Raw genomic sequence first — 15,524 nt, 5'->3', positions numbered from 1 at the left:
GGGGCATTGCCGCTCGGGGACTAACTGGGCATCGATCCACGGGTGGTGAGCAATTGCATTGTGCATCGTTTGTATATTCCAATCCTTTTATTATTACGATTGTCATTTTATCTGTGTTATCATTATTAGTTTCTTCTTTTCTGTTCTGTTAAACTGTTCTTATCTCAACCCACGAGTCTTACTTCTTTTCATGATTTTCTCCCCCATCCCACTGTGGGGGGCAGGGAAGTGAGTAAGCAGCTGCATGGTGCTTAATTGCTGGCTGGGGTTAAACCACGACAGTAAGATGCATTCCAGAAAGGCACCAACCACCTTTTTAGAAGCCAAAAATGCTCATAAGCAATATAGTCCTTCTGCTCCACTTCAATTATGTCTGCCCATATATACCATAAGACAGTACTTGACCAAAACTTGGACAAAGTGAAAATTCCTACAGAGCAAATGGGAATGACCCCATTTTTTTGAACACAAGGTAACAGTTACTTTCCAATCACACAAAAGATTGAAGGTTCAACACTCAAACTCTATGGACTCAACTGAGGCACCAAAGCAGATGTTAGGCCCTAAAAGAACTACTGTGCATGCTTAGCAGAAATGCACCCATTTTGTTTCTTAACCATAGGGCAGACATACTAAACTTCGTATATCTGTTCAGGAGTGTTGTGCAAGAAGGCTACGCAAAATCTCAATTAAGACAGGTGTGTAACTGGTTCGACATAAAAAGGTTTTCTTCCATTTGACCAGCCTCAGACTGTTGTGTCTTAGATAAAACCGAAGAGAAGTTACGTATTACACTCTGTATTTAATTATAATTTAATTATAATTTGAAAAAATACCCTTTCAGATTACTTGTAGCCTTTGTTCAATTACAATGTAAAGCTGCTTTCAGATTTAGAATACAGTAAACAGTGATGCAAAATAACAAAAATTTCAAAGTTTGCAAATATAAACATGTCATGGTCAGGAAGAATACAGTATTACCACCAAATCATAACAAACTGTGTACTTCTCTCTCACCTATTGCAAATATGCTTTTTGTCATCCTGTTGCCTTAACTGAATGTTGTCTGAGTGCGCTTTGCTTTTCACCGAAGTTATTTTCCTCAAAGCAGACAGCCAGGTGACAGGCAGTTGGTAGCCTTTACTCTAAAATTCCAGTTTCAAACTAAGGTCCACATTTTAAAACTGCATATCCTTCTTATTAAGAAAAGAAAAACTCAACAGCCTTGTTTCCTTCTGAAAAAAGAACCCTTAAAGAAACATTACAATAGATTCTGAAGCTGGATTGTACCAGCTACTAGAGGTGAATGTCCCCAAAAGAGGACATCTTTTGGATACATGTCCTTTTGGTTCCAGTATTCCTCCAGGATGTCTCCAGTGAATGAAAGCTATTCTCAGACCCGCTTAAATTAGCTTATTGTCAGACCAGACTTGGCTTAGTCCTATTTCTCTTCCTCTGGCTATCCCACTCCTTTTTCACTCCCATCTCCCTAAGTTTCTCTGAATTTGTGGAGTTTAATTTCCTCAGAAGAATATCCATAATAAAGATGTGTGTCTTTTTTTTCTGAAATGAATATGCAATGTGTAAAATCTGTCAGAGAAACATCTATCAAACATGGACCAAAACTTACTTCTCATTCCAGTCAGTCAGGAAAAAGAAGGATCTTCTAACTGGTATATTTTTGCAAACCTTCACTTGACATATTGTCTTCCCAGCATAAGTTAGTGAACAGGAAAAAGAGAAAACTTTGTAGCTACAAGTGGGGAAAAAAAAAAAAAAGATTAATTGTAATGTACCATGTCCAGCACAATAAACTTGGGGCAAACCATTCAGAAACTTGTGAAGATCCATCCTTACATGCAAAAAGAATTAAAATAATGAATCTCACATTAATGTGGGGGGTGGGGTGGTTTTGGGGGGTTGAGGTTTTTTTAAATGTTTGGAGTTCAAGAAAAGTACTTAAGACACCTAGATTCTGTTCCATGTTTTTGTCATTAAATTTTTTTTTTTTTCATTATTGCAGTCAAGGGAAGTTTGAACATAAATTTTGAAGTGTTACATCTTGCCTATCATACAACTTCAGTCAACAGTAAATCTATTTATACTTACTTTTCCCAATCTGTAAAAAACAGGTTAATACTTGAGGGAATCTATACATTCTTTACAGCAGAAACATTAAAGCCCTCTGTGTTGCCATTCTTCAGATACTTAACTGACTAGCTTCATAGTATAATTCAGGTCTGGGGCTCTCTGTTGGTTTCATATTCTTCTCACCAAAATCTTATAAAATTTTAGTGAAAATACAGGAATACAGGAATAGTATATAATCAGCTAATGTTCTTAATTAGTCTCGTAACTTCCAGATCTTCCTTCCACTCTCAGATTTAGACCACATTCTGTACAAGAATGATGAACATGGGAAACAGTCAAATCTGAACAGGAAATTTGAAACATTTGCAGATTGAAGGTGCCTGGCTTTGCCTTATTTAAAAGAATGATGGTTGATCTCCTCCGGAATGTTATAAAAACTGTTATAATTATTGTAGGAGAAATGCTTTTTCTTTTTTTTCCTCTCTCTCTTTTTTTTTTTTTTTTAATTCAAAGAGGAGGATCTGGAATCTATAGTACCTATGAATTATCAATGCAGAGAAAGGAAAAAAAATACCTTATAAGACTAGGAAATGCTTTCTGCTCTTAAATACGGCATCTTTCCTCTAGAGTCTAAACATTGCAAACAATTGGAGGATAGCTCAGGAAAGAATAGGCTTTAATAGAATCAAATGATTAAGCATTGCTGTTTAAACAGAAGCATTGATACACAATATACAGACATATTCCTGATTTATGCACCATAAAGACCTAATGCTGGAAAGATTAATGCTTACACAATGCTTCAGTCTGACTGATGTCAGAAAGGTTGTTCAGAGTGCATGCAATTCAACCTATTTTAGGTCTTTGTAGAGCATTTTGCCTAGGTAGCCTCCCTGTGAGCTCAAAGGCATGACTCTATGTCCTGTCCCAAAGATCACTTCGTATCATCCAGTTGTAGACAGGAATCTGATGGTTTTTGGCTGTAGAAACAAATGCAGCCAAACATGAAGCTAGCAACTTTATGCCACTGGCAGCAAATAAGGCACATCTGCTTGGGATTTAAATTAGATAAAACAACAAACTGATAAAAGAAACAAGAAGGAATGAAAATACAGTAAAAAAAGGTAATCAGTTTTGCAATATTATTCTGCAACTTGTAATGTCTGTACCTATCTTTTTAATGAGGACAGTAAGACAGGAATAAGAAACTGAGAGCAAAAATATAAAAATTGACAAAAAGCCAATCCACAAAAGTGAACTTGAGATGGATTTGACAGGACACTAACATGATTCTGTAAAACATAAGACAACTCACTCCCTCTCATCCCAAACGATTAAAAGACAAGCCATTTATCACATATTGGTATGTATAGAAAAAAACAATGTAAAAGAGACAGTGAGGGATATCAAAGTTCTAACATTTATAATACATATATTATATATATACAGGAATATATATTAAAATATATGTTACTGTCCTGGTTTTACAAACAGCAGCAAGATCATAAAATGTGACCTTCAGGAAAGGGAAAATGAGAGCTGTGACATAGCATGAATTCATGCAGTGCAGAAAAAAGAACAGGGAGCATGCATGTGAACAAAGTCAGTAAAAGTATTTGAGGAAAGTAGGTGTCAGCGCGGCAGTCCACATTAAGAAGTCCATGCTAGCTATGAATACCAGAAAGACTGAAAAGGGAGATTAAGGAGGAAGAGAGATTCTCATTTTCACATGCTTGAACATAGCATCCAAGTCATCGGTGTCATTTAGACCATATGAAATTCCACAGTTTCCTGGTAAAACATAAAATGCAGTGGGAATGGTATAACCATCTGAAAATCAGGATAATGATTATAGTTCTGTATTTATTACCTGAACTAATGCAAATTCTCTCAGATTTTTATTAAACTGCTAATTACAGCTAATCCTGTATAGTACTCTCTCTTGCTCACAGTCTAATGCAAATGATCCCACTGTTTTTTAATCAGTCATTTGGAATTCAAGGTAAAGTGGGAGCAAGGGGAAAGTATTAATAAAAACTTGGAGGACAGCATTTTGACTCATCAAAATAATGCTACTAGAATGTAGTCACCTGTCCTCCTTTGATTACTCTGGAGGGGTAAGAGGAGAACACCAGTTTCGCTCAGAGTAGGAAAAGCAGCTATCTGAAGAGGCAACTAATTTGACCAAATAAACAATGCAGAAGAGAATACTTCAATCAGCTTTTTATTAAAGTTGTCTCCCTCTTTTCTTTCCTGTACTATGCTATATACTAGGTATACTTGGACCTACAGATTATATTTATTTTAGTCACCATCTATAAAGAGGATTGTCAATGCATATGCTTAGCCAAGTAATGTGGTTTGAATAGACCAAGAGCAAAAATTGCTGATAAAGCCTCATTCAGATTGGGTTTAAGTAGAAGCACTTCTTTGTTTCACTTGGTAAGCTGGCCTTCAACCCTTACAGTTACTTGTACTTCAGAGACCACACAAAGTCCCAGTCCAAACTCTATCGGTGTGCAGCACACACCCATGCCTCTCTCCCACTGAGCAAGTCAGTCACACAAGCATTTGTACACGTACCTGTCAAGACCAGTGCTCTGATGTTGCTCCTATTACTATCCTTCCACACTGGCCAAGGGCAACGACCTAGGCCACCTCCTTGATTCTCCATCTGTCTATGGTGCCTGGAAATCTCCTAGTCAGTCAAGCTTAAGTAAATGCATTTTGTGTGAGAAAAACAGCGAAGATACACCCACTTACTCAGTCTTTAACATTAATATAGGAGCATCATCAAAGCAACAGAGGTAAGCTAGTATCTGTGAAAAATATGTGATCTAAGAGACAACAACTCTTCTTGTGAACACCTGCTGTATCTCCTCCTACCTGTTCACCCAGGCTTCTGGGATGTTATGGGCAGCATAAACAGTGAAGCTGAGCTGGGAATCTAGGCTGATGTCCACACATGAAGGGCTTTTAGGTATGCTGGCAAGCTGGAAATTTGCATCAAAGCTGCTGCTGTAAACATGGATGAGACAAGAAATGGCCATGGAGAGCTCAGTCACAGCAGCCTCTATTAACACTGAGAGGAAAGAGAGAAATAAATAAAGGTTAGCAATAGGTCATTTATGAAGAACGATATTTATCTTAAACCATCAGTTATGGCTTTGAAATGCTTCCTAATAAAATTTAATTAAAATGACATAACCTACCAACTGAAGCCAATTAGCCATCTGTGCTTCTGGAACCAGCCTTAGCTCATTTCTGGTGTATCATTAACAGTCTTTCATTACAGTGCTTTCACATTAAGGCATTTTTAAAGCAAGCATTTTAAACTACAGCAAGTTAGTGTGTACCTCAGATATGCCATTTTTGTGTTAATTTTTGTGCTGAAAAGATTTTTATTACGTAGGTATTTTGTAATTTCAGCAGCTAAGTAGCTACTTAGTTCAAGGGAACGGGCAATGCAGCAGCAGAATGGAGAAAAGGCACTAATTAAATTTTAAGACTATAAAGCTGTTGCAACTGTAGGTAAACAACACATAAAATATATACAATAGCAGCCACAATCAGACATAGTCAGCATTCAGATAGTCATGGATTGGTGATAATATTACACAACGATGGACACTGAAATACATATCTATAGGGATATATATTAAGTGTAGGCTGTACCTTCATTTTTATCACACCTTTATTTATGGTATTTCCTCTGGCTTCAGCTCTGCAGTGCTCTTTTTTCTGCAATTACTGGCTTTTATCCACCTTCCCTCTCTGTGTTTTTGGAACAGCTAGGGATTGCCTGATTGCCAGTGTAAATTAAAATCCCCAGCCCTGGCAGCCTCCATCAAGTGAAGAGAGCTGGTACAAGCACTCATTTCTCAGGCAAGCAACAGGTTGAGAAAGAGTGAGAGTACATTGTATCATTCCAAGATCAGGATGATTTGTCTTCCCAGAGGAGTACTCCAAATTCTCCTTTCCCTGCCCCACCCTAGCTTATGGGTTCCTACATGATCAAGAACATACTCTCATCACCTGTTACAGTTCCTGACATACTCCCTAAACTTGTCTGGCCACTGTATTAGGTAGCCATCTATTAGCTGTCTAATAGTGGGTATTGAAAAAAATAAATTCCTAGGAATAGGAAGCCTGAGACTTGCTTATATTAGCATTTTATACTTGGGATATGTGCAGGAATCCTGCCCAACATCGGATACAGACACCACAATTCACTGGACTTCGCTATCTCAGTTTCCTGACAGAAACCTTGAAAAAACATATCCTCAGTCTGGAATTTTATTCCCCTTCTTTGATAGGTTTTGCCTTTAAACTAGCAGATACTCAACTATTGAGTCACAAAATGCATTGCAAACAGTCCAAAGGAATTATTTCAGTCTTCATTTTATAATAGACAAATTTTAACTATGTTGAAGTAGAGAGATACATAAAAATGAAATAGTTTGACATATTGTGGGGTTTGCTACTGGAAATACTGACAGCATATTATTACACTCTTGAAGGACTGGCTAGAATACTTCACCTTGTTGTGTTGTAATCACCTTCCACATATGAAAACTGAATAATTTTAGAGACTAACAGGTTAAGAAAACTCAGTCCTTTACTCTGTTTGCTTATACTTCTCTGTCTAGCACTTGTTTTTAATGATCTTTTTATTTATTTTCTTTATTATTTTCTCCATCTATCATCCTTCACCATAATTGTTCTGAATAAATCTTTTGCTCTAATGATTTTTTTCCCTAGAATACCATTTTATTCTTGTACTCAGTTCTTTTGGATATGTAATAGCTTAGTACCTTCCAAACTGTTTAATTTGCACTGAATTCTTCTGCATTTCAAGGAATTGCCTATAGTGATATACATAAAATCTTCTTAAGAGGTCCAGAAGAGGACATCAGTGGACTATTACTTGAACCAGTATTTTCTATTTTATCTGAAAAGTACCACACTATTTACCTTAAGGAAAAGCAGCTACTTAGGAGACTCCCTGGCTCCAATCTATTCAAAGTGGCAGACAGGTAGATATAGTGTAATAGCAAAACCTTTATTTATGCAAATTGGCCTACTGAAGTCAATGATTGCTGAGTGGAACCTCAGCATTTTCTCCAAAAGACAGTGAAATGTAGTTCAGAATCTGTGTAAACTTCCTGCTGTGTGTTGAAACGCCACCAGCAGTTTTTAGACAATCCATATTCTAGGCTGTAAGGAAATGTTTCAAATTTTGTCTCCAGAACAAAAGGAAATGTATTTCAGCTAAGCCACAGAAAGAAGGGAATACTCCTTGGACAAAAAAGTCAGAAGAAACATACACGATAGGGTATATATTGTCCATCATAGAAAATTTACACACGCCAGGCAAGGAAGCGAATAAGATGCAAGATGCCTGTCACTATATCCAAGCTATCTTGTCCACTGGCCATGTTTGCAGAAGTATGATTCTCATGATTTATCTGAGTCACAAAGCTGAATGCCAGATATGTAAAAACCAGGCAAACAAACAAAAAACCCCACCCAAACTGAAGGAAACAAAGAAAAAACACAAATTTTGCCTCAATTATTTATAACATGCTTCAATCTGTCAGTGGTGAGGTGCAAAAAAGCTTCCTGGGAGTCAGGGACCTGCCCACCCTACAAGATCTAAGTGACTAGATGGGGCAAGGTTAGAAGTCTTCACTTAGTTGCAGTCAATGTCCATGAGACACCCTGCTGAAAGGAGCTGGGAAATGTTCTTCTTTTTCCTCTCTCTCTCAAATTTCCACCTTTCACCCTTGGGTTCGCACAGTCTGTGCCTGACTTCAGAAATGGAGCCAGTTTGAAAGCAGGGCCTGGGGGGGGACTACAGGCTGTCTGTCTCTCTTGCTATGATGGCCTGTGAGGGGTGAAGGCAGCAATGGGGCAATCAGTTCAGCTGCCAGCAAAGGGAGACAAATGAAACTTCAGCATTATTTATCTAATTATTAGGAGATCCAGAATGAAGATCTTCTCAGGAATAGAGTTCCTCAGGTGTAAGCAAACATCCAAATATGACCTGGTCTGCAGCTGCAGGATTTTTTTCTGCATTCGTTTTCTTACTCTTGTCAGCTCTGTTTAAAAACACTCTGGTTTCTGTGCCAGAGTCAGCCCTTCCCACTCCAGCTCTTCACTCATTAAGCCCGGTAGCAATTAACTAAATCAGAGACAAACATCTTGGGTAGTCTGAAATGTCCATTACTCACAAGAGTTGGTCAGCATCTTTTTACTGTATTTTTATGAGTTGCTGAACAGAATTTGGTACGCTGAAATTATATCACCCATTCATGAAGCCAGAGCACTTTACTGCTTTTTATGATTTTTATGATTAATAAATCTTAGATGAGAAAGGACTATGGTGTTTCACTGATTTACATAGCACAGGCTATGGACTTCCTACAGCAGATTCACAGCTCCAGCTATGCCAGAGTTTATTTTCTGCAAAGGTGTCCCAGGCATAGCCAGTATCTAGGAGACGATGAATACACCACATCACAAAGTGAATTGTGACCAAGATTAATAATCTCACAACTCAAACCCCATAATTTATTTCTGGTGTGAAATTATTTGACATCACCTTCTCACTGAAGGTAAGAAGAAATGAGACTTGCAGAAATGAGATGAGACCAAGGGAAACGAACTTTAACCTCAGCTGCCAGATATGCTTATTTCTGACACATCTTCCTTGTACGTGAAGTCTGGACGAATAAATTTCACCATTGGTGAGAAACGGAACAATCCATACCATCCCTGAAAGTGTTAATGAACATATCTGCAGGTGCCTTCAAGATTTAGTAAGGAACATACTAGCTTATTCCTTATAGAAAACCACTTTCTTCTTCTCAAGCCAGTATTACAATTCACATATTATTTTAGTGCCAGACCTTCCAACAGAGTAGGTACTTTGCTGTTATTGCACTAGCAGATGATGTCGATTCAATACATATTAAACATGCTCTCTCTGACTCTGTATGCACGTTTTCTCTGGGTAAAACATGACAACTATCTGGTTGAAGACAATTTGGAATGAAGGCTTAAGACCCTTCTGACACCTTAAAGTTATTTTGGAGAACAGGAGCTTGATATTGTTCTTTCCCACTTATTTTCAGAGAGAAGAAAGAGAGCAAGAACCTAAATACACTTTAGGTCATACACACACCACCCCCAACCCCCCAAAAACCCTTAAGATTTAGGTAAGGTGATAAGCAGCATTAATTAGATCATTATTATAATAAGAAAAAGGCGAAACATTAAAAGGCTGTAATGAAAATACTGATCAGATGCACTTTCCAAGCATCAATATTTACCTTATTGTTTCCTCCTATTAGTTGAAGAATCCTATAAATTATCCCTTGAAAGAAACTTAAAAATCTCCTGCTGTCCTGGTATCAAAAACGTCTCTGCTACATATGCTTTATGAGGCCTTGGTAACTTCTGTTTAGGTTTTTTTTGAGAACTGGGAGGTTGCAGTTATTTAAAAACCGGTCCTGGTTAAAAACCCTGTGGCTTTCAGAACAACATATCGGGATGTAACACAGCAACAACTTAGAGGTAAAGAGCCATGCTCAGATTTGAAAACAATGAAATCAATAAAAAGCTCTTCATATTTTTCCATATTTTGAAACAAAAAGTGATTTTTGCCAAACAAAACTATAATGGCTTTGTACTAGGAGAAGGAAGAAGTGGAGCTTTCAATTATATATAGGAAAACCTTCAAAAAACCTTTCATTTTTTCCTCTTCCTCCTTTTGGTTTTTGGGGGTTTTTTTTGGAAACTTTCTGTGGTATTTTGATGATCAGGTCCAGAAGCAACTGTCAAATCCCAAGCATAATTAGTGAACTTATACACCCTTAAATGTAATAACGGCTCATTAAATGTATCATCATCAAAGTGTCTAATTTCTGCATTGACTCAAAAAGACAGCAACTCCAGCAATTCAGTTGGAAAAGACTGTTGATTCAATATCATCAGTTCATGGTGCATACTAGAATTTCTGGGATGGGTCCCAGGGAGCTACTAATCAAATTCCAAAAGCTGCTTATTACGTCTGATCCAGTGAAAACCCTGCCTGAAGTAGCAAGGCTATAGAGATTGTATAAACATTCATTCATCAGCTTTTGAGAAACAGGCACAGATTCAGTTTTGTACCAGCTTGCAGCCTGTCTTTTCATACTCTGGATTGCAGCAAACTCCAATGCTAAATCTCTATTAACACGAATAATCTTATTCTTTACTTTCTGGGAACGCTTGATACTGCAGAAAGGTGCTAATATCTAGAAATGCCTGTCGTTCCTCACATGTAAGAAGAAATAAAAAATACTTTGAGTACTAAAACATTAATATAATCTTCTAAGGACTTCATACAGAGGAAAAAGAACATGATCCAGACTTAGGCATAACAAGGATAAGTACTGCTCTATTCACAGCAGTGGAATAATTTGGCCTACAGAGATAACACTGTTAATAGAGCCAGTTGTTGCAACACTAAATCAAGGCTAGATATTTTGAATATAGTCTTTGACTTGCTTAGTCCGTGGTGAATGACTAATATTAAACCTCTGATAATCTTTTATTAAAGAGAAAGTTTAAAGCAGTTTCTAAACAAATTATTAAGTAAGGCTTTCATTTCAATAGTATACATTATCTTTCCCTCTTTTGTGGTAGAAAGAATCTATAATAAAGAAAAAAACTCTTATGATACTCAGGGTAATAAATGTAACTTGGGGGAGGAAGAGGAGAGAAAAAGAAAATTAGTAGGAGCAACTGATTGCTGCTCTTGCTGTTCAAATTTGATCCTGTTTTCTTCAAGGTAAATGTGAACACATATAAGATACAGGAAAGAACAGTACAAGTGGGAAATGCAGTGTGTCTCCTCGGCTGTCAATGCTGACTTCTTTTGCAATTGTGCTACTAGAGAAAGCAAAACACGTGTTTTTTAGCCTCCCAGAAATCTGGAAAAATTTACCAGCACTGAGCTAAGGCAGTGATTTTACTTTACTTTTGGGACACAAGCTTGCAAATTTTTGCATGCCTGCAATTCTAGCCAGCTAAGTGTAATGAAGTAAAAAGAGGGTGCAAAGCAAATCAGGTAGAAAAGGGAACACAAAGGTGATTTCAGCAGGAATGCACAATTCACCATCTAGTTGGTTTTTACTTCTAACTTCAGCAGGTGAAAATATCATCTGGATTCCTCTTGGGCTCAGTGTCCCTAGGTCAACGGATGGAAGGCCCCATGGTATTACCATGAAGGTGACCACTGAGAAGACAGGGACTAAGGACAGCTTGTGATCCCCAAAAGACAAGACGTGTAGAATGGCTTTGCCCACTTCTTAAGGATCAGACATAGGTTCCAGCAGATCAGTTTTGGCCATCGGTCTCACACTTTGTTTTTATCAGACATGCCCTTAACACCGGCTTTGATGCAATAGCTAGACTTTTCTGTTAATATTCATTAGCCTAACTTTAAATATTTTGCTGGCTTTTAGAAGTTTATTTAATAGATGCATATGTAAGGCATGTAGTACATTAAAATGTACATGGAATGTATATCACTACATGTAGAGGTCAATTTGAATTTTGTTTACCTTGGACAACTTTGAATGTAGGCTTCTCCACAAAATGCCCAATGGCCTGGCAAGTTCTGACTTGCAATCAGTAAGTTGCAGTTTCTAATGTTACACTACCAAAAGGATTCTGCAATTGTTATGAAACTAGAACAAACAGAGAAGCATCACTCTTCACAGCTGAAAGTTTCCCGGCATAAATAAATAGGTACAGAGAAGTAGAGAGTAAAAAATCTGATTCCTTTACTGCTAGTCAATAAATCACATTTTCCTTGAGGAGGCTTGATTCAATGAAGTCCAAATTTAGAAATATCTTTAAGCAGAGGAATGTTTTAGATCCTTTCCGGCTAGGTTTTCTGAACAGTGTGCAGAGGAAGATGTTTCTAAGGTAGATGTTGATTAGTAACCATTCATTCTTTTCATCATCAACAATTAGTTGCCGTTAAGAGTGTTGAAAAAAAATCATGGGATAAATGACTATATCCAAGGGAGAAGAATCCTACAAACTCTATTTACCTTCTCCTCCCTTCTGCACCTGCGTGTTCTCCCCCCACACCCCTGGCCCTCCAGCTGCTTAGCTTTTCCTGGCAGCTTACAAATACAATTGCTGTTTCTTTGTTTGCTGTTCATGAAGTTGAATAATGGTGAAACAAGCCTGGCATTTGGAATCCCGCATTTGAACCACCTCTGTGTTTGAAGGGCTACTGCAATCTTTGTGGTTGGTTCACCTTTTTGCCTCTCTGAGCACATTGCAATCGAGAAAAGCAGACGGAGAAAAAAAGAAAGAGGAAAAAAAAAAAAGCATCTCAGCAGCCACTTCTTCCTGAAACGAAATGGCGAGAGATCACTGTTTCACGGCCCACCCCAGCGTTCAGATGGAGGGCCTTTTGAAAGCATCCGCGTAGCAGCCCCAGCTGCATGTCGCTGGCCAGCCACAGAGGAGTTGAGCAGGAGCCATGCCCCAGTGTGGCTGTCCCCTCCGGGAACCCGACACAGGCACCCACGACAGAACAGACTCTGTACATCTCGCAGCCTGCGAGGTGCTCTGCAGTAATGCCAACAGTACTGGGCACTAGCCAATGAGTCTAAGCCAATTTTAACTGAGGAATTGAGTAAGGCAGGGTCTACGATTTTGTCCGTTACTGTTAATTAACCTACTCTTCTTATGACAGTATATCATTTAAGACAACACACTATTTACACAACAAAAGACAGCAAAAACCAAAAGCTTAAGGAGACAAGAATGAAAGCTATTGGAGCTGAGCAGGAAAACCATACACAAAACAATTTTTTAGGCTTTCATGAAGTTCCTTATTTTCCCTTTTCTCCACAGAAACAATTGAGATTAAGGACAACTGCTATGACCACCACTAACTGTAATCAGTTCTTTCACTCTACTATTTGTTCTCCATATTTGAATGTCCAGATTAGTTTTCGGAAATGCTATGTTTTATTTATAGTTTTAGATCACTTAGATTTTTAACTTGTCTTAATTACCTTATAATATGACTAAATATGTAAACATCAGTAATATGCCAACTGTAACAGTTCACTAATACAAACAAATAGCAAAATGTGTGTTTTCTGATGATACATCCTGAATTAACATATTTTAAAAGTAACACTTTACCTTTGTTTGGTGTTTCCGCACTTTGAAGTGAAATCTGTAAAGACAAAACCCGAGGGAAAAAGTAATCAGTTACTTCAGAAAAGACCACATAGCAGTTATAATGGTGTTAGGAGTAGTACTCAGGGAAAATAAGGTGAGAAAGGGGAAGGTTGTATCCTAATCTTATGATGACGGAAGACATGACTGTGATTCAGAGTACCAGAACCTGCTTCCTCTACAATCTCCAAGAAGTCACCCAGAACCTGATTTCTGACAGTATTTAGGCATGTCAAGATACAAAGAAGCACTTAGTAACATTTGAGGTGCATACACTTTTTCAGCCTCTGCATTGGTGTAACAGAGATAAGAATCCCCTCTTCATGCCTTCGCGTGCATTATATATTCAGACATGAATCCCACAACGACGCTGAGCAGGCAGAGCCTCAGCATCCTTTCAAAGCTGAGGACTATCAAGTCTCCACTCAAACGGCCTGCATTTCACCTACATTCCTGTGCCAAATCAGCAAAAATAGCTATGCTCTTCAAAGGCCTTTGAGCAGGCAGCTAGCTAACCAGAGACAGCAAACAGAAAATATTAGGTGCAGGGATTTAGAGGGTGTTTATGCCCTTGGTGCCTAAAGAGAGCTCTTGGTGCTTAACAGTAATTCAGTATCTGGATTCCCACCTCTCACATCCCACTGCTGTCAGCAGTAACTGCTGGGTGCTTATGACTACTGAAAGGTCAGGCCAGTTATTTAGGCTGAACTCACCAGCCTAATTAAACTTTTTTTTTTTTTTTTTTAAAGCTGCTTTATTAATTCCCAAGTCCAATAACTGCCATCAGTCAGACCTCACTCCAGGCTTCTCAGACACTGGGCAAAATTCAATATTGCTACACTGCCTGTGCCTCCCCATCCACACAGGAAAAAACGTCGAGGCAGGTAGCTCGGTGCATCTCCCAGGAGGACGGGCAGCACTCGCAGCCCTAGGTGGGACAAGTGTGGGCGACCAGCTTCCCTTGCTGACTGCTCAGTCTGCTCCATCTTTGCCTGGCTCTCACATCAGACTTGCGTGTACCAAGATGACATAGAAATAAGTTACTGAGGTGCAAGTCTTGACCAGAGAGACTAGCAAGTTAATTCTGTGTTTCAGTATTGCCCATGGCTTGCGCTGTTTGAACCCATGTCCCTGAAAGGTTTACTATACTTTACGGTCATTAATCTCTTTGCAGAGGGTTGAGAGTGCTTTTTGTTAGTACATATGTATTCAGCAAGATGCTTCTTAAAAATTACAATGCATGCAGAGGTGACACAAGTAGTACAATGTTGGATGTACTCTCTCCCTGTGAAGCTGCCAGCATTTGTCTGGTAAATATGAAGGGAAGTCAAATGCTTACTTGAGGGGAGAAAAGCAACCTCCAGGCTGAGAAATATGTTTTCACAATCTTTATAATGCAGTGAGACAAACGGGAACAGAGACCTTTGTTAAATTCTCTCAAATTTTGGAAAGTAAACAACCTTTTGGAAGAGCGCTCATAATTTCAACATAGTGTAGCCCATTTAATATATAGTGGATTAATGCCTGTTCTGGCAGGATTTGATCTCCTAGGACTTTTTGTGAGCTGCTATAAGAAAGGAAGGGGAAAAAAAAAAAAAAAGAGAGATGAAAAACATTAATTGTGCAGCATGCCCAGAGTTTTCCCTGAACGGATTTTAAAATCCCAGGGTTAGGTTGGTTGGAGACTGAATGAATCAAACTTAGAAAGAGATGCAATCAGTTAAGAAGAAACTATCGCTGGTGCCAGTTGCTTTCATAATCTCTTAACCACAGTACAGCAATGCACAGTACTGGCAGTGAGGAGGCAGTAAGGAGGTAATGAATACAGTTTAATTAAACACAGAAGACTGGAAGTAAGTTTCTTTGTTTTCCTTTTTTTTTTTTCATAAAAACAGAATTAAATAGAAGCTCATTGAGATTTTTTTTTTTTAAAGTATGCAAGCACACGTGTACAGGCATGTATACACAAACATATACTGGCACCTTATGTAATTTACATTAGAAAAAGTAAGCAGTAATTTCCCTGAGGCATCATGTGCATGTGGAGCTTGCCAAATGGATGCGTTAAAAGGTATTCCACACAAAACCACAACCATACATTACACTAAAACATCAGGAAACCATGGTGAAAAAGCAATTAGAACCTTTTTTCTGGCATTTCTCCCTTACCCTATGTG

At 38.3% G+C, this 15,524-nt stretch overlaps 1 protein-coding gene and 1 long non-coding RNA gene across 2 annotated transcripts in view; one reads left to right on the top strand and one right to left on the bottom strand.

The window, feature by feature from the left end:
• Positions 1-15,524, bottom strand: part of PIK3C2G (phosphatidylinositol-4-phosphate 3-kinase catalytic subunit type 2 gamma) — a 208,427-nt gene that overhangs the window by 145,241 nt on the left and 47,662 nt on the right. Inside the window, exons 11-13 of the mRNA XM_069807825.1 lie at positions 13,312-13,345; positions 4,978-5,173; positions 1,631-1,753 (exon numbers count right to left, since the gene is read on the bottom strand). Of these exons, the coding sequence (XP_069663926.1) occupies positions 1,631-1,753; positions 4,978-5,173; positions 13,312-13,345 (353 nt within the window). The remainder of the gene's footprint in view (positions 1-1,630; positions 1,754-4,977; positions 5,174-13,311; positions 13,346-15,524) is intronic.
• LOC138690091 (uncharacterized) overlaps positions 1-15,524 on the top strand; it is a 62,520-nt gene that overhangs the window by 11,194 nt on the left and 35,802 nt on the right. The gene's annotated exons all lie outside the window — the stretch shown is intronic.

Source organism: Haliaeetus albicilla, chromosome 19 (genome assembly GCF_947461875.1).
Source record: "Haliaeetus albicilla chromosome 19, bHalAlb1.1, whole genome shotgun sequence".
NCBI classification, from domain to species: domain Eukaryota; kingdom Metazoa; phylum Chordata; class Aves; order Accipitriformes; family Accipitridae; genus Haliaeetus; species Haliaeetus albicilla.
This window is presented reverse-complemented; position numbering and strand designations above follow the sequence as displayed.